The sequence below is a fragment of the Podarcis melisellensis genome, assembly GCF_964234715.1.
Source record: "Podarcis melisellensis genome assembly, chromosome: 2".
NCBI classification, from domain to species: domain Eukaryota; kingdom Metazoa; phylum Chordata; class Lepidosauria; order Squamata; family Lacertidae; genus Podarcis; species Podarcis melisellensis.
In genome coordinates this window covers 90091412-90116365 of record NC_138529.1, presented here as the reverse complement: position 1 = coordinate 90116365, position 24954 = coordinate 90091412, and the positions used below count along the sequence as shown (strand labels likewise).

Genomic DNA, 24954 nt, shown 5'->3' with positions numbered 1-24954 from the left:
GACCCCTGACCATTAGGTCCAGGCACGGATGACACGCTTTATTGGCTGAGGGAGCCGGTGTACAGCTTCCCGTCATGTGGCCAGCATGACTAAGCCGCTTCTGGTGAACCAGAGCAGCACACGGAAATGCCGTTTACTTTCCTGCCGGAGCGGTACCTATTGATCTACTTGCACTTTGACGTGCTTTCGAACTGCTAGGGTGGCAGGAGTTAAACAAGGGTAGATTCAGTCAATTCACCAAAGTGGTGCTGATCCAACTTGCATCCATCTAAATATAGAACCCAGCTGCTTTTCCTTGCAGCCAGCATCCCCACCGTCATCAACATGTCCAATTTCCAACATTCCCCTGTCGGCTTACAATCCGACAATGCTAATTGAAGTTGAAATCAATCTGTAAAGCAGACAATGAAGGAACTGCTGAGAAAAGTGCTAACAAGTGAAGCAAGTCTATTTCATCCCTTTTGCTGAGAGTCAATCTGCCTTCAGCCATTCCATCCCAGCTGGTTGTTATAAGAAATGTAACTAAAAATAACCAGCTTCCTTAACTTACCCTTTTCTTCCTCCCTCCACATCACATTTTCCTTGTATGTGTTTTATTTTAGATTGTAGGCCTGAGAGCAGGGAGCTTTTTTATTACTTTTGTAAACCAATCTGGGAGCCCTTTTGGTTAGAGTGGGAGAAATGCTTCAAATACGAAAGCAGAAACAGTGGAAGCTGGAAGAGGACTAAAGTACTTAGGTTCAGGAGAAGTAGGCTGTTGCAGCATGGTCCTTTTAATGAGAAGAACTAGCTTATTGAGGTTCAGAGATTGCTGCCTTATATGCTCAGAGCCAATGGCTGCCAGTTTCCTCATTCCCTTTTTTTCTTTTTTAGTGTCAACACATTTTGCTTACACTACAATCTGTCGGAAATGCTAAGTTTTGGTGGGGTCACTTTTGTGGTTGACAGATACTGTCAGAGTCTCCTTGGGAGGGAAAGAATAATTTAACAGGCTTGGTATTTTGGTTTATCAGTTTATTACCAGGGTTTGCTTTAAATCAAGTAAAATAGCAGGGATCCCAGGAATGCCTAATTTAACTTATTTCTCGGCTGTAGTTCTTTGATATCCCTTCTGTGTAATCAGGGATTGCATCTGGGGTCTTGTGCACTCTGAGCATGATTTCCCACTGTCCAAGGGTGAGGGGACTTTGCTAGATGGGTGCTGAGCCACTAGGGTGCACAACAAGGTTGTCCACAGCATTTACATAATGCTATGGACTTTGGGGATAGGATGAGTTGTCTTGCCAGTAACTGTGTCACAAGAAAGAACCAGTAGGTCCCCATGATTGTGGCACAGGCCCATGTGGCACTGCTGTTGTCTTGGCATAAGGGCTGCACCATTATCTTCTCCTCCTCTGTTACATATTACTCTAAAACAGAAAAAAGCAACATTCCAAAAGCCTTAAGGGGAAACTCTGTGCAAACCAATAAACAACTACGTTTCTTACACATACAGAGGGTGGAGGTCTTACTTGCACAATTTCCTCTTTTCTTGCTTTTAACCACCAGATGGCGAGATTAGACCGTAAGCAAGATAAACATAGTGTGAGGCAAATTGATTTTTTTCCTGTACAACAATGTACAGGATATGTAAGAGAAATGACGAGATGGTGTGGAGATGGTCGCTGGATACATAAGCATATAGTAAAATAAGACATCAAGGGCTCAGTCTCTTGCGCAGAAGGCACAATTTTGTCTTTTGGAACGTAACCCAAAAGTTTGAAATTTCCCACTTCCCTGAAGCTCCACTTCAACCAAATCAGGCTCCTTTAAGTTCTCTTCTTTTTGAACTAGAAATACCTGGCAGTGTACTCAGCAAGACATCGGGCCAAAATCTATACAGGTGATCTATGCTGCCCCTTCTAGATCTACATTTTACTGCTCCGTCCATACACTGCAAGGGCAGTTTGTGGTGCCTCAACTAAATTACCTCCCCTCACTCCAAACTCCACTTTTTGTAAGGGCTGGCTTTACCTTTCTTCATCTGATTTGTTCGGTGGTTTGAATTTTGCTTTTCCTCTGCCTCCTTTCACTTACAGCGCTGCGGAGTGCTTCTTCACTATGGTTTTCTTGGACAATGTTTCTAGTTCGTTGTGAGGTGCTTTTGCAGAAGGGATTGTTCACATTTTCTGTGGAGGAGTTGCAAGGGATTCAAGTTTGCCTCTAGGAAGATGGGTGGACCAGCCGTTTGCAGTTACTTATTTTATGTGCATGTACCCATAGAAACTGTTACTTCCTCCAAGTAAAAATCGTATGCCCTTTTGTATTTAGGGTTGCTTTCTTGTAATTCAGCTTTGTAACAATATAATTAATTAATTAATTAATTAATTAAATTTACATATCACCTTATAGCCACAGATCTCAGGGTGGTCCAGCACCTTCATATTTGTTATAAAAATTGAAGAAAAGATAATTCATTTTCCCCCCTTTGTATCCTTGGCCTTTCCAAGAACCTTCAGTTTTTTCAATTCGTAAGATTTATTTTTAGTGGGAGGCAATTTCCACTATTTCCCCCCTTCTCTCTGAAGCCCTCTACACCACCTTTCATGCTCCTCCAGAGGGTCTCTCAACCCTCCAAGTAGATTTGTGTAGGCCTCTCCCTACACAAGCGGAATTCAGGGGTTAAGAGGATATCAACTTGCCCTTAAAACAATGAGAACAAATATGAATTAATTGTTGGTTGCCAAAACTTGGCAGCTGTCATTTGGGTTGCCTAACTTGGGTAGAATTGTCCTTTCTAGGAGACTGAGGAGCTCTGGAAAACCCTAGGCTATGTCTTGGCTTCTCCGTGACTTTGACACAACTCAGCTTGATGGTTTACTGTTGCTTATAAGTCTTCTGCCCGGTTCTAGTTAACCCTATTAGATTGTGATGTGCCATTGAGTTCTTGTGCCTGTATCTATATTTGAAATGCTTCAGTTATAACCATGAGGTGCTCTGCCTTCCAGCCTGGGCAGGCAGCTTTGCAATGTTGATTTGATTTGCAATTTCTTCCACAGCTGGATCCTGATCAGGATGCATCCAGAAGGGGCTTGCATAATACTCCAGAGAAGATGGCATACTCTTTAGTCTCTGTGCCTGAAGGAAATGATATCTCTTCCATCTTTGAGCTTGACCCCACTACTTTACGAGGGGGAGACAGCCTTGTCCCAAGGTATGATGTTATAAATGATGAAGGTGTCTGCAGCTGTTGTGAGACCACTTTAAAATGCCAGACCATTTGCTAGGCAGTCTTGGATAGCTGCAGCAGACAGTTACAAAAGGCAGCACTTTTGCAGAAACGAATTGTGACTTATTTTCCAGTGCTTCCTTGATGTGTTTATGGCTAGGAAACAGCACTCCCCCCCAAATCTGTGCCAGTGAGTTGGGGGCCCCCCTCTGGAATAGCTGAGGGCTGCAGGATGAAGCATTGCAGCTGCCAGCACAACGCTGGATCTCACCTTTAAAAAAAACAGTGTCATATTACACCTCTGCAACTAGCATCCTGTTTGTACCTGGGAAAGATAATTTGAAATAGTGAATCAGGCTTCATAGAAGTCATTACATACTGAATACCTTGCAATTTAAGACTTGGCTGCATTTCATATTCCAGCTGAAATAAAACCTTGCAAGTAAAAAATTAAAAGGAGATTGAAAAGGTGTTGTTTTTATTTGAAAAGTATTGGCTTGCTGAGGAGCTTAATAATATAAATAATACCTGGTTCTTTTTAGGAACTCCTATGTCAGACTTAGACATTTGTGTACAAATACCTGGGTTCACAGCACAAATATCCCCATTGATAAAGAAGAAGAAAAACCTGTGATGCTTAAAGTAAGTCATGCAATGGAATCTCATTTATATCTCATCTCTTCTGCTACCAATAAAGCTATTTCAGAGAAGACAATGATGAACACAATTCTTATTTAGGACATGATTCACACAGCATTGTTTGGGCACAACGCCAGTCCATTATTAAAATGGAATAGTAGAAGAACATAAATTAACACTTTGCATCTTAAATAAGTATCTCTTGGAAGACCTTGCAAAGGTTTTTGTGTATCAGGCACGATACTCGTGCTGAGTGCTTGTCCATTTGTCTAACGGCAAGTCCCTCTACTGTCTCAACACTTAAACCCTTATAGTAGCTAGTCTCTCATCCAATTATTTATTTCAAGCATTGGTGTACTGCTTTTCATCAGAAAAAATAAGAAAGTGGTTAACAAATCATCTTCCTCGTCCCTGCTGCTTTTTTCTGGTTTAGCACTAGAGTCAAAGGGGAAACCAGAAGTCAGATCATAGCCCATAATAAAAAAATAAAATAAAATCCAATGGATAATAGTAGAATATTCACTAAAAACAAACTGAAGAATCTGAAGCAATGAGTTTGGCTTGAACTATGATAATTGAAGACAATGAATTGCCTATTGTGGTAATGGAACTATTCCTACCACAATTTCACAATAATGTTTGGAGAACCTGAGCATTGTTTCCCTAGGGTCTTCATTACAAAAGCGTTTTCTCTGTGAGATTGTGACTAAAATTGCCTTGTTTTTAAAGATTGGCACCTCTCCAGTAAAAGAAGACAAAGAAGCTTTTGCTATAGTACCAGTTTCTCCAGCAGAAGTCCGAGACTTGGATTTTGCAAATGACGCAAGCAAAGTATTGGGTTCCATTGCTGGCAAGTTGGAAAAGGGGACAATAACCCAGAATGAACGGAGGTAAGGAAAAATAATAATGCGAGCTTCTTAATGGAAAAAAATATGTTCTCCAACATAAGACAAAGGTTGAAAGACAGAGAAGGCAGCTTTGTTTATTTCATCCATTAATTTAATATTTAAGTTACTTACCGTATATACTGCTTTTCAGGTGGATGTCACAGAGTGGTACAGAAAAGTAGCATTTGCAACAATAAGCATCAAGTTACTTTTAGGTTTTAAAACGTGCTAGGGATTGTTAGACAAGGAGTCAATAATAAAACTGTTACATATTGTAATGATCTTGCATGTGTTTCTTGTACCAATTTCCTTGGATACCTATGAATTTAACAACCCCTCTCCTTCAACAATTACTCAAAATATAACTTTGAAATGTATTAAATGTAATACATTTTTGGAGTGGCTCTGAATACAGTGCTCTGTTTTTAATATGAGCACCTTTTCTTCGTTGTAACTCAGTGGCTTGTATTTATTTTAAGAGGGTGATATTTTCACTGTTCATATTATATTTTGGATTAACAGCTAGGATTTTTTTTCAAAACAAACCAACTGTAGGTCTGTTACAAAGTTGCTGGAAGATTTGGTATATTTTGTTACCGGTGGAACAAATTCTGGACAAGATGTGCTTGAAGTCATGTTCTCAAAGCCAAACAGAGAACGACAAAAGCTAATGAGAGAGCAAAATATTTTGAAACAGGTACAGTAAATTGTGTTTAATAAGGTTTTTTCTGATGACATAGATGTCACAAATAAAATAGCTGATGGTCTGGACTTCTTGGGAGAAGGGGCTTGTAAATAGAGATGCCACAACATAAATCCCTGGCCAGAATCCCAGATTTCAATTGAAAAGTATTTGGGAAATCGGACCCTGAATAAATGGGCAACAAAATATCAAATGTTGTTCAATGTAAGTTATGAATAGTGGGGCAAATATCTGAAGTTCACATCTACAGTGATGGGTGTATGCTAACTGGGGGAGAGAAGTTGAAGTCATAGTGAATATCTCTACGAAAAAGTGTCAGCCCATTGCATGACAGTAATGAATATTTGCTCCAAGCAAACATGATCTAAAGCCAGTGATTGTTCTTGTTGACTTCCCGGTTATGGTGTGAGCAAAACAAACTATGATACTTGATTTGGGCTTAACACTCAGCCAAGGAGTGTGGCTGATTGCTCCCGCACATGTTAGGAGAGGAATTGAAGTAAATCAATCTGCTCATTCTTGGTAAACCTTTAACCATGGTCTACTGTAACATGTGAACCAGCCCTTATATAACTGATTATAAGGGGAAATTTGCTTGTCTGGTGTCACCTGCCATGCTCAGAAGCCTATTTTTTAAAATGCTAATTTGCATATGTATGGGGTTTAGCAGCTTGGCAATATAGGCTTCTCCATCATGTGATTAGTTGCTGTAGGCAAGGATCCTGGCATGTAGACACGGTCTCTGGTGAAACAGAAGTGGCTGTCAGTAGACAGGATCACTTCAGTCTCATGGTAAACTTAAGGCAAGACTCTGTGTAGATGATACTCATGGTTCTAATGCTGCAATGTTAATGCTGATTCATTTCTTCTTTCTAAAATAATTTGCCAGATATTCAAGCTATTACAAGCACCATTTACTGACTGTGGAGATGGACCAATGCTGAGACTAGAAGAACTTGGAGACCAACGCCACGCTCCTTTCAGACACATATGTCGGCTCTGTTACAGAGTTTTGAGACACTCCCAACAAGACTACAGGAAGAACCAGGTTAGCAAGGAGTTTGAGACAGTCTGGTGCGTTTCTAAAATGTAACCATAAAGGACAACTGAACTGCTTGGTGTAAAGGCTTTTGTAGCCTCCCCACCACCACCCAGTAATGATCAATAATAACAATTGTTTGCTGTTAAACTCAAACCGGGAAAAAAACTATGACTTGCACAAAGAACAATTGGGCTGATTGCAAACTGAAACTGCAGATCCAAGTTAGACTGGGCAGTTCATATGACAAAAGGATAATGCACACCCTGCTTTTCAGTAGTCTTTTCCTAAAAACAAAAAATCACATCAAGAAATCAATATACATGGATAATTTCACATTTCCTTTCATTCTAAGGTTTTTAAGTAAGCATCTAGTCTCTCTCTCTCTCTCTCTTTTTCCACCCTACCCACTTTCTCTTTGCAAGGAATATATAGCCAAGCAGTTTGGCTTTATGCAGAAGCAAATTGGGTATGACGTCTTGGCAGAAGACACCATAACAGCACTGCTCCATAATAACCGCAAGCTGTTGGAGAAGCACATTACTGCTGCTGAGATTGATACCTTTGTTAGCCTTGTAAGGAAAAACAGAGAGCCGAGGTAAGAGAAGACTCTTCTTTCTACTGCTTAGACAAAATAAACGGTGCATAAACACTCCTGTAGGTTTCTGAAACTACCTGAACGATTGGTCAGTAGTCTGTTTTCATGCCTGCCTGGGTCTTTCTGCTTGGAGAAATAGACGTGCCAACAACACTCGTGAGCTTTCCACATGATGTCATGAGTTGTAATGATGCACAAGGGGTGCAACGTAAGTTATCGAAGGTGTTATTGTTACAGGTAGGTAGGGGTTATTATCAGTGCCTGTGCCCTGTGCTGTTGTCAGCAGACACCCAGTGAATACTTTTGGGGGCACCTACTTCTGTCATGTGTTATAATGTCTGGATGCGGCCTAATGGGGTGAAATCTACTGCTGATTCAAAAATGAATAAACCCTGGTTTCGTGGGAGTCGTGATGAAACCTAGCCTTATGAAGAACAGTTGAGGAAGTTGGGTATACTTAGCTTGGGAAAGAGGAGACTGAGAGGAGCTGTGATAGCCATCTTTAAATATCATAACATGAAAGATGAAGCAAGCTTGTTCTCTCCTGCTCTGGAGGGTAGGATTGGTTGGTTGGTTGGTTGGTTGGTTGGTTGGTTTGAAGGGGGATACTCAAGGATATGTAGTAACAGCACCTTTGTTTTTCTTCAAATGTTAAAAGTGTGGCATTTGCTGCAACAACTTAATGGCCCTTTCTAAAAAAAAAGCACTGGGTAGGCCCAAACCAATGGATTCCTGGGAATTGAGTTGGAATTTCCCTTGAATCCATTGGCCCAAACCAATGGATTCAAGGGAAATTCCAACTCAATACCACAAATAACTTTCTGACAGTATGAGCTGTTTGACAGTGGAATGCTCTCACTCAGGAGATGGTGGACTCTCCTTCCTTGGATGTTTTTAAGCAGAGGTTGGATGGCTGTCTGTCATAGCTTCTTTAGTTGAGATCCCTACGCTGCAGGGGGATGGACTAGATGACCCCTGGGATCCCTTCCAATTTTACAATTCTTTGATTTTATGATTTTTTTAAAAATACTTTTTTTGTAGAAAAGGAGATTTTAAAAATGAGATGTCTGATGACAAAAAATGATTTGGTAGGTTAGGTGCATCTGGTAAGTTATTTGTTGCATACCCTAGGCCTTAATCTTTTGAGGGCCTGTCCGGGGGTGGGGGGAGGTATATTTTATCACCTTCCTTAATACATCTCTTTAGCATCTGAAACATTGTACAAAGATTAATGGGCTTTGGCTTTCCCTCCCTATTAGGTTCTTGGATTACCTTTCAGATCTTTGTGTGTCCATGAACAAATCTATTCCGGTGACCCAGGAGCTGATTTGTAAAGCTGTGTTAAACCCAGCAAATGCAGACATACTCATTGAAACCAAGTAAGTTGAGATGTTTTTCAAGAACTTTCTTTTAGAAATAAGAAGATTGTGGTGTTCTGAGCCTGACAATAATGACACATAAATTTTCCCCCCTCCAGTTTGGGGAAAATACAGATAATACGTAGATTATTATTTTTGATGGAACAATGGATTCTTCAACAAGCTTTTAATCCTAGAAGTAGGTGTGTCATGAAGTAGATTTAAAATTATCAAAAGCCTTTACCCTACGCCAAGGTGTGCTGTTGCCATTGTATGTAGTGTTGGCTGGTAGAAAATGGCTTTCTGATAACTAATAGAAGAAACCTGTGTAGGTTCATTAAGATATTTAATATGAATAATTGCTTTTCACTCTTGCTCAATTCTTAGACTGGTCCTGTCTCGGTTTGAATTTGAAGAGCTGTCGTCTGGAGAGAATTCATTGGAGGTTGGTGAGGATGAGGAAGAAGTCTGGTTATTCTGGAGAGACAGCAACAAAGAGGTCCGCAGTAAGAGTATCAGAGAGCTGGCTCAGGATGCTAAAGAAGGGCAGAAGGAAGACCGGGATGTGCTCAGCTACTACAGGTTAACACCGCAAGCGATATTTGGCTACGGCAGTGTAACCTGAAGTGTATAGACAACTGACTCTAGCTATTTGTAATGTTAACCAGCTTCTAGAAGACTTCAAGGTTAATTTATATAATTGGTTAAAGAGATAGCTCTCAAATGATGCTTTCCGTAACACCAGTTTCATACAGCTGTGATATTGGTTCTTTACAATCAAGCGGCATTTTTCACTGAGGCAAAATTGGTTGTTCAAATCTACTTTTGTATTATAAACTCCTTAAAATTGTTTGGAGGCTTCATGTTTGTTTGGTGGAACTTGTCCAAATTTCTAAAATACGTACATAAAATACATTGTTTTTTTAAAGGTTCATCAGCAGTTCATCTGGGATATTTTTCAAATTGGATTTAAAGAAATGATAGTAATGTTTAATTATATGCAGATTATATATATGTGTGTGTGTTTGTGTGTGTGTGTATGTATGTATGTATGTATGTAATGGGTCCAGAAGTGAGAAATTTATCCTCCCATGGACTGCTAATGTACTTCTGTTCCTGAAGAAGTGTTATTTCTGCTGCTGCATCAGAATATGCATTGTATTGTTCCTTCTGAGGTATCTTCTAATTTTCAGTCCCAGGCAAGCAAAATGATACTCTTCTCCTTCTCTCCTAACTCCCAAAGGTACCAGCTGAATCTTTTTGCTAGGATGTGCCTTGATCGGCAGTACTTGGCTATAAATGAAATATCTGGCCAGCTAGATGTAGATCTCATCCTTCGCTGCATGTCCGACGAAAATTTGCCTTATGACTTGAGAGCGTCCTTCTGCCGGCTGATGCTGCATATGCACGTTGACCGAGATCCCCAAGAACAAGTGACACCAGTAAAATATGCCCGGTTGTGGTCAGAGATTCCTTCTGAAATTGCAATCGATGAGTGAGTATTTTGTGATCAAATGGTTCTCTGAAATGAGGGCTATCAAATACCTAGATGCTTTTTCGCTCCTTTGCACAATGCCTTGGAGCAGTCCTACTGTGAGACCGTTTTCAGGAATGTCAGGAGTGACTGCTTGGTGGCTGGCTTTTGGAAAGCAGGAATGCTTGCTCCAGGAGCCACATTTTTTTAAAAAAATAATATGCTAAAAATATGTTACAGAATGGAGCTAGATGGACCAGTGGTCTGACTCGGCATAAGACAGTTTTCTGTGTACTTTCTGACTGACTCAAGAAAAGGAAAAGAACCATAAGTTACCTATGGCATTCACCCATTTGAAGTTTTTTGTTTAATTTCTTCAGCTATGATAGCAGTGGAACTTCCAAAGATGAAATCAAGGAGCGGTTTTCACAAACCATGGACTTCGTTGAGGAATATTTAAGAGATGTTGTCTGTCAGAGATTTCCTTTCTCTGACAAAGAAAAAAATAAACTCACCTTTGAGGTAAATATCTTTTTTAAAAAAAATAAAGCTGAGTTGCAAGACCTCTGAATACAGTAGATGCTAACTCATGCTGGAGCTAATCCTAAATTGCCCACATAGTTGGACTAATAGTATCAACAGATGGAACTTCCTTACACTAAGACAGGCAAAGCACAACAATAATAAGTGAAACTATACAAAAAAAGACCAAAAAGAATAGCAAGTCATTAAAAAGCAGAAAAGCCCACAGAAACAATTGCAGGAGATCTGTTACGAAATATTGAGAAAAGCGCTCTGAAAAAGCACTGCCTTAGGTTGGTGTCCAAAAATCAATGGTAAAAAAATGTAAAAAATATGAACTGGCAGATTTAAATCCAGAATATTCAGTTTCTGTATATAATACATCTGTATATGCAGTAAAACACAGTAGAATGCTTATTAAAATACAGAAAATTATGTTTATTATGACAACAAGGTATAGTGAAGTCGTACAGCATGGTGTGTTATGATTATATATTCTGAAAAATAAAGGATAGCTGCATCCTGTTCTTCCAAGCAGCTCAGGGTGGTATTCAGGGTGTTACCAACTTTTAATGCTCCCAGTGGCCCAGTCATATGAGATAGGCTTAGAATTAGTAACTAGCCTGAGATCTTCCACTCAGCTTCATCTCCACGGTTGAAGTCTACCAGTGTACCACACTGGCTCCTTTGAATAGTGGGTGCCAGAAAGTCAATATTCAGGTGCTTTGGTACATATCATAGAAATTGTAACAAACCATTTTTTGTTTCTTTTTAAAACAATAGGTGGTAAACTTGGCCCGAAACCTGATCTATTTTGGCTTCTACAACTTCTGTGACCTGCTCAGGCTAACAAAAATCCTCCTAGCTATTTTGGACTGTGTCCATGTTGCTACGATCTTTCCTATCACAAAGGTTGCAAAAGGAGAAGAGAGTAAAGGTATGAATGGCCATGGAGCATAGAGGAAGAAAAACATGCTATTGAAGAATGATTGGTCTCTGTCGGTGCCATTCGTTTTTGTCAGCCTGTGTTAAGGAGTGGGGGAAGCAGGCTTGTAAATTGTAAAAGATAGGCAATCTAGCACTGTTCCTCCTGACTTACTCCTATCGTAGAGGCCTCTTATCATGAACGTCAGGTGTGGGGAACACCTATTCCATCCGTATTTGACAAGGTTCCTCTGGTTAATGATGGTGGTAGTTTGATGCTCCAGGTTGCAGACAATACTCACAGGAGTTTGAGTTTCACGTGGCTTCTGAATTTTTCTCATGGCTTCTCCTTTGCTCTCAGGCTGTGCCAGCCAAAGAAACAGTCAGTTCTAGGCCTGGGTGATATATCAATATATGAGGAGCAGACCGCAATGTCAGCTATATCACTGGTGAAACCGCCACCGCTCCCGAGTCCCTCTACTAGCGACTTCCTCCAGTGAGCATTGCTAGCAGAGGGACTCAGGAACGGTGGCGGTTTCACCAGTGATATATCATCATACATCATACTGCACAGAGGGAGAAAAAAGCTGCATCCACGAGGTGCCGGTACAGCTTGTTCCTTCCTCTGCATCATTAAAGTGCTTGGCTGAGAAGTGTGCGGCTGCTGCTCCCCTCAGCCAAGCAGTTAAATGATACCCCAGCCCGGCACTGGCTCCCATCCAAATGGGGAGAGCACCGGGGATGGCTCTGCTAGAGATGGGGAGCCGTCCCCATCCCCGGCAGAGACGCGCAAGAAATACCCGGTACTTTTCCCACTTGTCCGTGAGCAAGGAGACCAGGCCCTGGGGTGAAACTGCCTCAGTGCCCATGGTGATTGCTGTGGCAATTGCACCCAGCACCTCACAGGCTGAGGCCAATGTGGCTTGTTTTTTCAACATTGCGGTACGTTGCCAGACCGTGATGTTTGGCTGGTGATATTGAAAAACCGCCATCACCCAGCCTTGTCAATGCACATTATTAACATGTGCATATGCTCATGAGCTTGCAACTGCATGATTGAATGTGGACTGAGCATATGAGCTGGTGGCACAAAATGCATGCCATCTCATTTATACCTGTTGTGCAACCTTCAGCATCTCATTTATACCTGGCTTGCAACTGTTCCCAGGTGTTATCAGTGGGATGCATCCAACACTATCTGAATGGTGCAACATATTTTTACCTTGCTCTTCCCCAACCATCAGCCCTCCATGTAATCTCAAAATCTGCTCCGGAGGGCTGAAGGAACCTCTGGAGTAGATTTTCGAAGTGCATAGTATGGGACAGGAGAGGCAGATAAAGATCCATTTCTTGTGCCATTGTTTCACATGGTCAGGGGAGAGGAAGAATAAAGTATAAGGATGCAAATTTTGGGGGCAACTCCCATGTTGCATGTAATATGTAGATTTCCCCTCAATATGATATAGTGGTAGGGTTTGTTTCTTTATTTAATGCATTGGTGCCCCACTGAAAAGGCTTTCAGTGCACCTTACAAAAATCACTAGTAAGGCAGTCCCTGCCCTTAGGCTTACAGTGTAAAAGATATGTCACACAAGGAGAAAGGGTTGGAGAAGGAAGAGGAGAAAAAAACAGGTCCCAGTTCTTAAAGTAACTGCTCTTATAACTACAACCTGGAATAGAAATTGCTTCGTACAACACAGTATCCATTAAATGTTCCTGCTACTTTCTGTAAGTGTGGAAGGTGTTGCCTATTTCACAGCATGTAGAATTTTTATAACAATGTTGTATCCTTAATTGTATTATATCGGATTTGTTTGTTTTATTTTTCTCTGCCTTTGCATGCCCATTTTGTATCTCTGCAGATGAAGGGTGATCTCAAAGCATTTTAATAAATAGCAGAATACCACAAATACGTTATATTTGCAGTTCGTAGGTTGCGCATGTTGCATCTGATAGATAAGAAGCAGGAACACATTAAATCTGATTCCGCTATACAGTAATGTGTGTAATAGGCTGAGACAGGTAATGCTGAGACAGGTCTTACCTTAATTACTGTATTACAAAACTTTATCCTGTATTGTCTCTCTGAAGGGAGCAATGTGATGAGATCTATCCACGGTGTTGGGGAGCTGATGACCCAAGTTGTGCTTAGGGGTGGAGGGTTCTTGCCCATGACTCCTCTTGCTGCTGCCCCAGAAGGTACTGTGAAACAGGTTGAACCTGAGAAAGAAGACATCCTGGTAATGGACACCAAGCTGAAAATCATTGAGATACTTCAGGTATACTTCAGGTGACATAGCTTAGAAAACTATATTGACGCAAGAGCTGTACTGTCATGCTTATGTTGTTTGGGGATTTTTCATTCTAGACCATTGTTCTCTTTTTGACAGAATTAGAAATGAATAATTTTTTCACTGGATGGATTGCGTGTAAGCTTTATTGTTGTTTTTTTAAAATAATTATCATTAGAAAAAGAATTAATAAACATTGTTGCAGGTATTAACAACAAAATACTAATAACAACTACTCATTGTGAACAGTTGCAAATGTTTAACCCATGCCCTCATTAAAACCAGTTACATTAAAACCATTAAACCAGTTACATTATAACCATTAAAACCAGTTACATACTTTAAAACTTTTCCGTGCAAGGTAACTTCAAATAACCCAGCTCCTATAATACATTGAGCAGTCAGATTGAAATACAGTGGTGCCTCGCAAGACGAAATTAATCCGTTCCGTGAGGCTTTTCGTATAGCGGTTTTTTCGTCTTGCGAAGCAAGCCCATTGACAGCTTAGCGGCTTAGCGCTACAGCTGTCTAGCAGCTTCCAGCGATCAGCTGTTAAGCGGCTTATCAGCGGAACAGCTGATAAGCGGCTTAGCGGCTTAAGAAAAGGGCGAAAAAAGCGAAAAAAACCTGTGGGGGGATGCAAGATTTTTTTCGTCTTGCAAAGCAACCCCATAGGGAAATTCGTTTTGCGAAGCGCCTCCAAAACGGAAAACCCTTTCGTCTAGCGGGTTTTTCGTCTTGCGAGGCATTCGTCTTGCGGGGCACCACTGTACAGATATTGTTCAGGAGAGTTGGAGCAGAGCAATCCAGTGGAGGTGTTCAGAAAGCTGCAATGCTCCCATGACAGTATTTCCAAGGCTTTGTTTGAGTTCCACTGCAGATCCTATTTTGAAAGCTATGGCTTTGCAATAGGCTGTCTGACATTCAGTGTGCTGTGCATTTTCATCAACCCATCTACCCATCTGGAACTGGGGCAAGGTTTCTGGGTCAGAGTGCATAGCCCTAGGATAACTACTGAAAAAAATATATTATAAATTAGAAGGAAACTGAAACTTTTTGTGTCTGCTCTATAGCCTGTGCTACTCTTAGATAAATGTCATGAGGAAGGGACTGTAGTTCAGTGGATAAAGTACATTTTTTTGAAAGTGGAAGGCCTCAGGTTCATTTTCTGACATTCTGCAGCTAAAACATCAGGTCATAGGGAACTCTCTGCTCAAAACCCTGAGGAGCTGCTGCCAGTTAGGGTACCCAGAACTGGGCTTCATGAGCATTCCCTAGTTATGCTTATACAGATTTATTGCTTAACTTGCTGAAATGTATAAGCATGAACTGAAAGGGTAAAACTGACTGATGCTGCCAATATGAATTAAAACACATTGGAAATACCCAGAATGACCATCTTCTTATTTTTACTTAGCTACAACAGAAAAAAAAATCTGCTATATTGTGTTGTTTTGAAAAAGGTGGTATGTGTTTTGTTTTGTTTTGTGTATGTTTTTGTCTAGACACAATATGCATCTATAATATATAATACAAACTAGACCGGTAGATTTGGGTTTTCATGGCAGGAGTTACTTTCAGTATCTAATATATTTTAAATGCATGCTTTAAGGACGTGAAAGGGAAGGTCCTTGCTTTTAAAAACGCAAAATTGTCTGCATGGGACAATGACAATAAAGATATCGTATATCGTATATATCGTATATTAAAAACGCAAAAGGGGGAGGTAATGAGTTGTGCTATTGAAGCTTCTTTTTCTTTTTTTCCCTTTTTAAAAACACTATGGAATCATCAGTTCATTTTGAATGTGAGATTGGATTATAGAATCTCATGCCTTCTGTGCATATTTAAACATGAGTTTGATGAAAGCAACGCACAGACACCTGATTCACCTACAGGAAGCAATAACCAAGAAATGCCAAATGTACCAGGTCAGTTACAACACGTTCTCTTAAAGTGCTGTGAAAATTTTCTTAGGTGCCGGTATGTGCCACTTGGTATATTCCCTCAATAATGACTTATTGAACCATTTGTGAATAAAAGCAGGAAAACAGCCATTCCATTGTCCATGTGGGTTTTGTTTTTCTTAATTAGGCAAGATACAATAATATGCTATCAGACTATAATAACTTTATTAATTTTGGGAAACACTGCTCTAGATTGTGGATGTCATTAGTTACCTCCACATCTTGAAACCCTGTGAGGAAAATTCCTGTAAAGAAAACACCGTGAAGAAAATACAAAGGAGGAATAAAGTACAAAGATTATCAGTATGCATAGTTATTGAGCTTATCCTTTGCACTATTTGTTTCATTTTTAAACTTTTATTTCCAAAAAGAAAGTTTAATAAATAAATCATATGTGCACAGTCTCACACTATGGAAGACATAAGTTCCCTTTGAAACTATGTAAGGTGGAGGCGTCACAAATTGCTATACTGCTCCTCTGGAAAAATCCAAGGCTGCCTTTAAATATTGTGTGTTTGTGTACAGATGCAGGCATAAGTTTGCATGCACACAATACCCTCGCATATTCTACTGTATAGTTTGAAACAGCTTCACACAGTAGTTGCCCATACAACTGAAATGGATGCCAACTGGATTAAATTTATACAATTGGATCGAAAAACAACCTTTTGGATCTTATTTCACAGAGGATTTCCTTGCCTTTCAGCAGAGGATTCTTATAGTGTAGTTTCTGTGATGGAAAGAATGGTAGCTTGCTTCCTCTGCTCCCCTTAATGAATTTTAAGCTATATTTTCAGCTTGGCATAGAAGACAAAACTGTTTGTTTTCCTTTACAGGAGCTCTTGACTTTGAACACATTGAAGAGCAAGCAGAAGGGATATTTGGAGGCAGGAAAGTAAACTATTTCGATTTGCATTCGTCTGTTCTGAACTGTATGTGAAACTGCTTCTGGACCGTTGCAGGCCACAGTTCTTCAGAGGAGCAAGTCACTTGCACTAATCATTCATGTACCCATTTGCTCATACACTAATTGTTACTTTAATTACCATGAATGAGTTAAAAGAATTATCCATGTATGTTTCCTGAGGTACTTACTAAATGAGAGGGCAGACTGAGGTAAACTGTATTCTTGCAGCTATGGTTTCATGACCCCATTGTCTGTCCCCCTCCCCTGCACAGGGGGTAGGGGTGTCTGTTTGTGGGGTGTGTGGGTGTTAAGAATACCATACAGGAGAACAGGGGTGTGATACAGTATAGCAGCTGCTTGTTCAACACGATATCTCCTTCCTCTTCTCCCTGCTTCAGTTCCCAGTGCAACCCTAGAATCTGCCCAGGAGCATGGGTGGGGTGGACCCCCTGGAACCAATGTAGGGGGCATGTAGGGGCTGGAGGGGGAAGAATAAAAACTGGATGTCCTGTTGTACAACAGATTTTGGTGGTGCAAGCAAGCAGTCATTGCTAAATGTCACCCAGAATATTTAATAGGATAGATAAAGGTAAAGGGACCCCTGACCATTAGGTCCAGTTGTGACCGACTCTGGGGTTGTGGCACTCATCTTGCTTTACTGGCCGAGGAAGCCGGCGTACAGCTTCCGGGTCATGTGGCCAGCATGACTAAGCCGCTTCTGGCGAACCAGAGCAGCGCACGGAAACGCCGTTTACCTTCCCGCCAGAGCGGTACCTATTTATCTACTTGCACTTTGACGTGCTTTCAAACTGCTAGGTTGGCAGGAGCAGGGACCAAGCAATGCGAGCTCACCCCGTCACGGGGATTCAAACCGCCGACCTTCTGATCGGCAAGTCCTAGGCTCTGTGGTTTAACTCACAGTGCCACCCGTGTCCCCAATGGGATAGATACGTACTCCTAAAATGAAGAAGAATGTAAATCAAAGAAATACACTTTTAACTCACGGGAGGAAGAGAGTTTGCCAATGATTGGGTAGCACTGCCGGGTCGGACAGCCTTGCTAGTGTTTGCCGAAATGCAGGACATAATTTAAAGGCCATTAGGGGGAAAATAACTTTTAAACAAATAATGTTTTCAGAATGGCAAAAGGGGGGAAGACTTTGCGGAATCCAAGGTATTAGCTGTGGAGGGAAGCCTAGAGAAAGAGTAACTATGATGAGGGCTGCTCTTTTTAAAAAAAGTGTCGATATCATGGATGTTGCTGGACTACAACTCCCACCATCCCTGTTTGTTGGGGTTCATAAGAGTTGGCAGTCCAGAAACATCTGAAAAGCCACAAATCTCCCACCTTGGTCTAGATTAGTTAGAGAAAGGTAAATACATTTTTAGGGTGTTGCTAAGTTTCAAGAGAATAAACGAAGAGGTGAAGGGCTCCTCCACATATGATCGTGGTGGTGAGTTGGTGAGATTGCTGCATTACAGGGAGTTGGACTAAATCAGTGGTTCCCAACCTTTTTTTTGGCCATGCCGCACTTAAGCATCTCTAAAATCCTGATGCCCCCCTCCCCCACCCCCCCGGTGACATATAATTTTTATTATTCAGAAAGTGAACTCCATATGGAGGAGGCCTAAAAGGCCATTACCTTGATCTTTAAAAGCTATCAAATTGCCCTCCTGTGGGGCGTGTGCCTCATGTTGGGAACCATGGGACTAGATGATCCTCTGGGTCCCATCCATCTCCACAGTTTTATGATTCTAATATGAAAAAGGGTGCCCTTCCTCCATTGCCACTGGTAGCTTACATTGTACAGTGATACCTCAGCTTTTGAACATAATCCGTTCCGGAAGACTGTTTGAGTTCTGAAACGTTTGAAAGCCGAAAACACAATAGCCAACAGCTAGGCCTCAGCGGAAGCTGCATGGCTTGTTCGACTTCCGAGGTGTGTTTGTCAACGGAGACGTTCGAAAACCAAGGTACCACCGTATTTGAATTTGTGGTGGTTTCTGGTTCCTTTCCCAACATCAGATAGACTAACACAGTTATGGAAGCTGCCTGGAAGTTCTTAAAGGGAACCATTTCCTCCCCACCCCCCACCCCAATTTTACTCTATATATTTTTATTATTTTCAGTGAAGAGAATACACCGCTGGATTTGGATGATCATGGTGGCAGAACTTTCCTTAGAGTATTACTCCATTTAACAATGCACGACTATCCTCCTCTCGTGTCTGGAGCCCTTCAGCTACTCTTTAGGCACTTTAGTCAGAGGCAAGAAGTCCTTCAGGCCTTTAAACAGGTAAATGTAGTGTTCTATACCGTCCACACTTTCACTCTAAATTTGTGTGATGATGCAAGGGTGTTATGCAACTAATGGATTGCAATTCATGTAAGGTCCAACTGCTTGTCACCAGCCAAGATGTGGACAACTACAAGCAGATAAAGCAAGATTTGGATCAGTTGAGATCAATTGTGGAAAAATCCGAACTCTGGGTGTACAAAGGCCAGGGACCTGATGAAACGATGGATGTAACGACAGGAGAGAATGAACATAAGAAAAAGGAGGTAAGAATAGCTTTTCTTCGTTGCATTGTCGGCGTAACGTAGTGGTCAAGAGCAGGAGAGTTCAAATTTCATCTCAGCCTGAAGCTATATAAAGTAATGGTGGCTTTGGGGCAAATTGCTTTCTTGCAGTCTTCATTTTGTGTGCTGCCTATGCTCCAGAACAATGTCATTGACTAACTCAGATGGCTTTTGTGAAGGTTGACTGGGTTGATTAACATGAATAACATTTCAATGTTGTACACAACCTTAAAAGTATTATATTTTAAACATAAGTTCTAAAAGACTTTAGCAAAGTTATGCTAGAATCATAGTTTTAACATTTTGATTTCCCTCTCTTCTCCTCCCACCCCTCTCACCGTCTTCTTACACCTTTGTTGTTGTTGCTGCTGTTTTCTCTTTCCACAGTTTATGTTTATTCCCCCTGCTCCCGGCCAGTTGTATCGTTGTTCATGTTTGTGCAATATATTATTAAAGCTACATTTACATATTTATTCATTTTTAATTCATGGGAATCCTGAAGATTTCCTCTAAGAGGTTTCTTGGTCTGTTTCCCAGCTGCTTTTAACCCTAAAATCGGATTGTCTCCTTTTTTGTTCCATTCATCATGTTATATATGCCTTCTCTAACCTCCGTCCCCTGTCCCCTGTCCCTATGCCTCAACCACCTCTTCCATAGCTATTCACATTAAACTAAAATTTAGAATAAAAGACCAATAACACAGTGTACATATGTGTAATATCTCTTCACTGTTTACTTGCAAGCAGTACCACTAATCATATTGTGCCTTTAATGTAACTAGTATTTTTTTTGAATGCTGCAGTTATATTATTGTGCTGCTATAAGATTTATCCATTTAAATGAATTGGGTAGGGGGCCTTAGGTAAATAGCACGGGTGTGTGACTTGATAATTTGTGAAGACTCACTATAGAAATACCTGTTAGCATTTCACTCCTCTGTAGCTGGATGTGTGATTGTTACATCACATGTCAGTGTTTACTTTCTAGGCTTGGAAAGTGTGAGAACGGAAGTCAGTCTTATCTCTCTTCCACTGTGCTGTACTTTTGTACTTCCTTTCTCTCTCTCTCTCTCTTGGAGAAGAAGTGAGAGGACGCCATAGTTACTTTGTCCTGTATATATTGCTTAATAAATCACTTAGAGTGCTTACACTCACACTCCACAATGGTTTCTGCTATACTCTGTTGAATGAGCGTGCACATGTCTTTTGATATGTGCCACTTGTGTGCATCGGAACTGATTTGTGAATGTCCCGGGCTGCGCTTCATCAGGAAGATGCCCGGAGAGGCCTGTCTCATTCCGGGGGCTGCATGTGCCCCCCAGGCATGTTCCGACAATACCGCTGTTAAGTTTGTGTTAAAACTGAATATTGGTGAAGGGAGAAAGGTTGGTAGAAGTTTTAAAACTTCTGGAGATTTTTTGGTGTGAAATAGCTGCTAGAATTTGTACTAATGATCACCAGAATTGGGGGTGGGCGGGAGGGGAATGTAATAAATTAATAAATCTTGCTTGTCCCCTAGGAAGGCCACAGCAAATCGCGGAAACCCGAAAGCACTAGTAGCTATAATTACAGGGTGGTCAAAGAGGTAAGACTCATCCTTTCCCAGCTGCCCATTACTTTTGCCTTCTTCTTCTTCTTTTCTATGAGTTGAGGAATGCTATGAATATATACCATGCACCTTTACCTGTCTGAATATAGAATATTCCTTGCCTCCTAGAAGATAATAGGCCTCTGCACACAAAGAGCTCTGTGCGTATACTGGAGCCTTTGTATGCCAAATGAGTTGTTGGATCACAGCACCTGGGTGTATAGTATGTATAATAACTTGATTTAACGAAATCATTAAAATCTCATAGTGCTATGGACTACACTAATGAGGTACAGACAGTTAATGTACGTGTTAATGATTTATATAATGCATGCACTAAAATGTACTCAAAGTGCGAGCTTTAAAATAATCTACACAGGTTTACCACTGGTTTTTAGAAGGAAAGTAAGAAGAACCTTATGCAACATTGTTGTATAATTTCCACGGACAGTCTTTCAGTCTTAACATTAATTCTAGGGTTATATTCAGGGTCGTGTGTGAATGAAAGAAAAGCTACATGAGGTATAAATTAGGCAAAAGAATCAACTTTGTCCACAGCATTCTGTTTCTTTTGGTCCTTTTGGAAAGGGCAAGGAAGTTGTGTGATGCAAAGAAGGCTTGATCCCTATATAATGGAAATAATACTTACTGACATGGGAGTTTTGCCTGGCGTTGTCTAAACCAGCCTCTCCCCCCCCCTCCACCTACAAGTGTTTTGAATTGAATCTCCCATTAACTCCAGTCAGCATGGCCAACAGGAGTCGTAGTCTGAAACATCTAGAAGGCACCATAAGACTTGTCATTGTAGCACTTAAAGGCTGACACTCATTTCCTTGGTAAAGGAAAGCCAAGATACCTTAGCCAGTGCCAGTTTCCTGTACACGCATGATGCAATACATGTCATCCAAACGTAATTGCTGTGTCAGTTGCATGCAATATGGTGTACACATTTTTGTCTTTATCTCCTTAATTTCATTCTGCTTGTTTAATGTTATTCTGTGATCTATTGAAAGCGAGCTTTTCCTCCAGCCTGTCTGGGGGGGGGGGGGGGAAACATTAGTATGTCATCTGGCTCTAAAAGAAATGTGTTTCTGCAGATTTTGCTTCGACTTAGCAAGCTTTGTGTACAAGAAAGCATCCTGGTCAGGAAAAGCCGGAAGCAGCAACAGAGGTTGCTCCGAAACATGGGAGCTCACACTGTGGTCCTGGAGCTCTTACAGATCCCGTATGAGAAAGTGAGGTTTGCATGCATCAGTTACTTTACAATCCATCAACAAACCACTAAAGTGTCTTTAGATCTTCCTAAAAGTTGTCTCTTACAAGTCGCATTGAACATCAAAGGAGCGGTTGCTAAATATTCATGTCTTAAGGAATAATTCATTTGTTTTGGGTTTATTGAAGCAGTTTCATACATTAATTATTGCAAGGACGAACAAATTAGGAACTAAGGTTTATATAGTCTTTCCTGGCTGTCTCAAGGAGGCTCTAGGCATAACATTACAAAGGTGCCCCCAAGGTTTCTGAGTTTCTCTTGTACAAATTCTTCATAAGTCAGCTGAGGACTTTCCAAACCTTTTTATTGTGGAAAGACAAATTGAAGCTGTATAGTTCACACAGTGGTCATTATTCTAAATCACAGCAACAAGTTGATTTACCTGCTTTAAATGTCCTTATAAAAGCGCAATATGCTGTATCTGCTTCCAGAATGGTCAGTCAGATGAAGATAATGGAGGCACTTGTTGCTGTGGTTCAGAATTGGGGGGGGGGGAGCATATGTATTCCATTTTTAGTCTTCGAAGTCCTCTAGTCCATGCAAAAAAAAAAAAACATTGTGCTGGAGAAAATGAGAAGGAAGGAGATTTGTGCCTCCTTAGGCAAGGAGTCTGGACTCATATTTTTTTTTGGGGGGGGGGGGTAAAACAGGAGGGAAGCAAACATAGCAGCCCTACAAGTATTTTAGTTAAGAAGCAGAAAAATAAAAATGATGCAACTAGTTCTGGCTAATATTTCAAGGCATATTGTTATAGATCCTAATCCTAATCTGACACACTGCTTGAGATGTAAAGGTAAAGGATCTCTGACAGTTAAGTCCAGTTGTGAATGACTCTGGGGTTGCGGCGCTCATCTCGCTTTACTGACCGTGGGAACCGACGTTTGTCCGCAGACAGTTTTTCCAGGTCATGTGGCCAGCATGACTAAGCTGTTTCTGGCGAAACCAGAATAGCGCACCGAAACGCCATTTACTTTCCCACCAGAGCAGTACCTATTTATCTACTTGCACTTTGACGTGCTTTTGAACTGCTAGGTGGGTAGGAGCTGGGACCGAGCAACGGAAGCTCACTCCTTCGTGGGGATTCAAACCGCCGACCTTCTGATCAGCAAGCCCTAGGCTCAGTGGTTTAGACCACAGTGCTACCCGCAACCCCATTTAAACATTACAAAGCCTTAAAAAACTTAATCTCTCTCTCCCCCAGCCCCCCCAATTTATCCCAGTTTGCAGCATGCTTTAAAAAGAGAATGGGAATACTGGTATTTTGAAATTAGAACTGAGCAGACAGGTCAGTTTGCTTAAGTACCTCGTAAATCAATTTAACTTTAATTTATTCTGGAGCACTTGTGCCTTATATTTCCAGGCTGAAGATACAAGAATGCAGGAGATCATGAAGCTCGCCCATGCGTTCCTGCAGAACTTCTGTGCTGGCAACCAACAGAACCAAGCATTGCTCCACAAGCATATAAATCTGTTTCTCAACCCTGGGGTAAGAAGCTAAATTAAAAATATAGAAAAGAATGCAAACCTTTTCCTGATTGGGGGCTGTAAGCAGAGTTACTTGAGTGTGGAAATCCTCTTTTGCAAAGTAGCTTCCCACACCACACCCCCTGCCCTGCTTACTGCCACCCCTGTGTTCTCCAAAAGCTCTCCTGGGGGCTGCATCTCGTTTTCCAAGCTGCTTTAATTTCTTACAAGCCCATCACCACAGCTATGGCATTTCGGCACTTTACAGTCTTTTCATGAGTTTTCCAGATTTTCAGCAGGACTATCATTCATTAGACAGAGTGGGACAGTCATCTCAGGCAGCAAGGCTGTTCTTTAACCCCTAAACTATTTCTGCTGATCTCAGGTGCATGGAGGACAGTGTCCTTTCCCCAGTGTTGTAGCGAGATTGTGCTTCTGTATATGGAGGGGTGGGGGAGGAAATACATAATAAGTTGGAAGGAATGAGATGTCTTGCATTGTGTACACCAGGCCTGCACAACTTATGCTCCTTATGCACTACAGCTTACAGTGCAGCCTGCCTTTTTCTTCTTCTTTCTACTGGTTTGCTGGAACTGCAAAAAACAGGGAAAGTTGTAGTGTACCTGGAAGGCCACAATACATTGCTGCTAAGTTGCTTTTGGCATGGTGTACGCCTATTGTGGGGGGTTTTCCTAAGGAAAAAGAGAGTTCAAGCAGTTCAGGGACTAAGGAAAATAGCCTCTAAATACTTCTGTGTCAATATGTTCAGAATGCCTGATTTCTGAATCCTCTCTGACCAAACTCGCCTTCCATCAGCTTGCTTTCGGAAGTTTGTCTGTTAGCACTAAATCTACTGTTCTGCTCTAATATGCATTCCCTAAAAGCTTCCAAATGTTGTAGTATTGACTTTGTCAGGATTCACGTTTTTTCTCTACTACTGTCCCTTTTAATAGATCCTGGAGGCTGTAACGATGCAACATATCTTCATGAATAACTTCCAGCTATGCAGCGAGATTAATGAGCGGGTGGTTCAACACTTTGTGCACTGTATTGAAACTCATGGACGGAATGTCCAGTACATTAAGTTCCTGCAGACAATTGTTAAGGCCGAAGGAAAGTTCATTAAGAAGTGCCAGGATATGGTCATGGCTGAGGTGAGAAGGCTGTGTATACATATTTGTGAGCATAAAATCAGCCTGAGGAAAATCCATGCAAAGAGTGCACAGGCACTGCTGCCTAGGTGTCAGCATTATGAAACTTCAGATTAATTGCATTGGCTGTCTCCAACAAAGTTGGACTTGAATTCTTTATTTTCTGGTGTTGCCGTTTGCACATAGGTGGGGAGGATGTATTTATTGCTAACTCAGGAAATATCTGAGCAGTGTACAGTAATATGTATGCAATAACACATGAAGCACAGTTTTTTTAAAACAAAACAAAACAAAATGGTTAGCTAACCAGGAACATTTTATTAGGAAGTCTCTTATTAAAGAAATTTGCATGTCACCATCACCAATGTCCGGCAGCGAAATGA

The 24954-nt window shown here is 41.1% G+C and overlaps 1 protein-coding gene across 8 annotated transcripts in view; it reads left to right on the top strand.

Moving 5' to 3' along the window:
- ITPR1 (inositol 1,4,5-trisphosphate receptor type 1) overlaps positions 1-24954 on the top strand; it is a 199093-nt gene that overhangs the window by 78877 nt on the left and 95262 nt on the right. For 7 of the 8 annotated variants that reach the window (XM_081901286.1, XM_081901281.1, XM_081901285.1 and 4 more), the window contains 20 exons: positions 3039-3193; positions 3751-3850; positions 4577-4737; positions 5290-5431; positions 6327-6485; positions 6902-7074; positions 8334-8453; positions 8820-9014; positions 9676-9927; positions 10287-10428; positions 11212-11365; positions 13444-13631; positions 15439-15574; positions 16447-16501; positions 18647-18812; positions 18908-19078; positions 20615-20680; positions 21781-21918; positions 23317-23442; positions 24374-24574. In XM_081901286.1, the coding sequence (XP_081757412.1) occupies positions 3039-3193; positions 3751-3850; positions 4577-4737; positions 5290-5431; positions 6327-6485; positions 6902-7074; positions 8334-8453; positions 8820-9014; positions 9676-9927; positions 10287-10428; positions 11212-11365; positions 13444-13631; positions 15439-15574; positions 16447-16501; positions 18647-18812; positions 18908-19078; positions 20615-20680; positions 21781-21918; positions 23317-23442; positions 24374-24574 (3000 nt within the window). The remainder of the gene's footprint in view (positions 1-3038; positions 3194-3750; positions 3851-4576; positions 4738-5289; positions 5432-6326; positions 6486-6901; positions 7075-8333; positions 8454-8819; positions 9015-9675; positions 9928-10286; positions 10429-11211; positions 11366-13443; positions 13632-15438; positions 15575-16446; positions 16502-18646; positions 18813-18907; positions 19079-20614; positions 20681-21780; positions 21919-23316; positions 23443-24373; positions 24575-24954) is intronic. The other variant, XM_081901283.1, reaches the window with a different exon arrangement.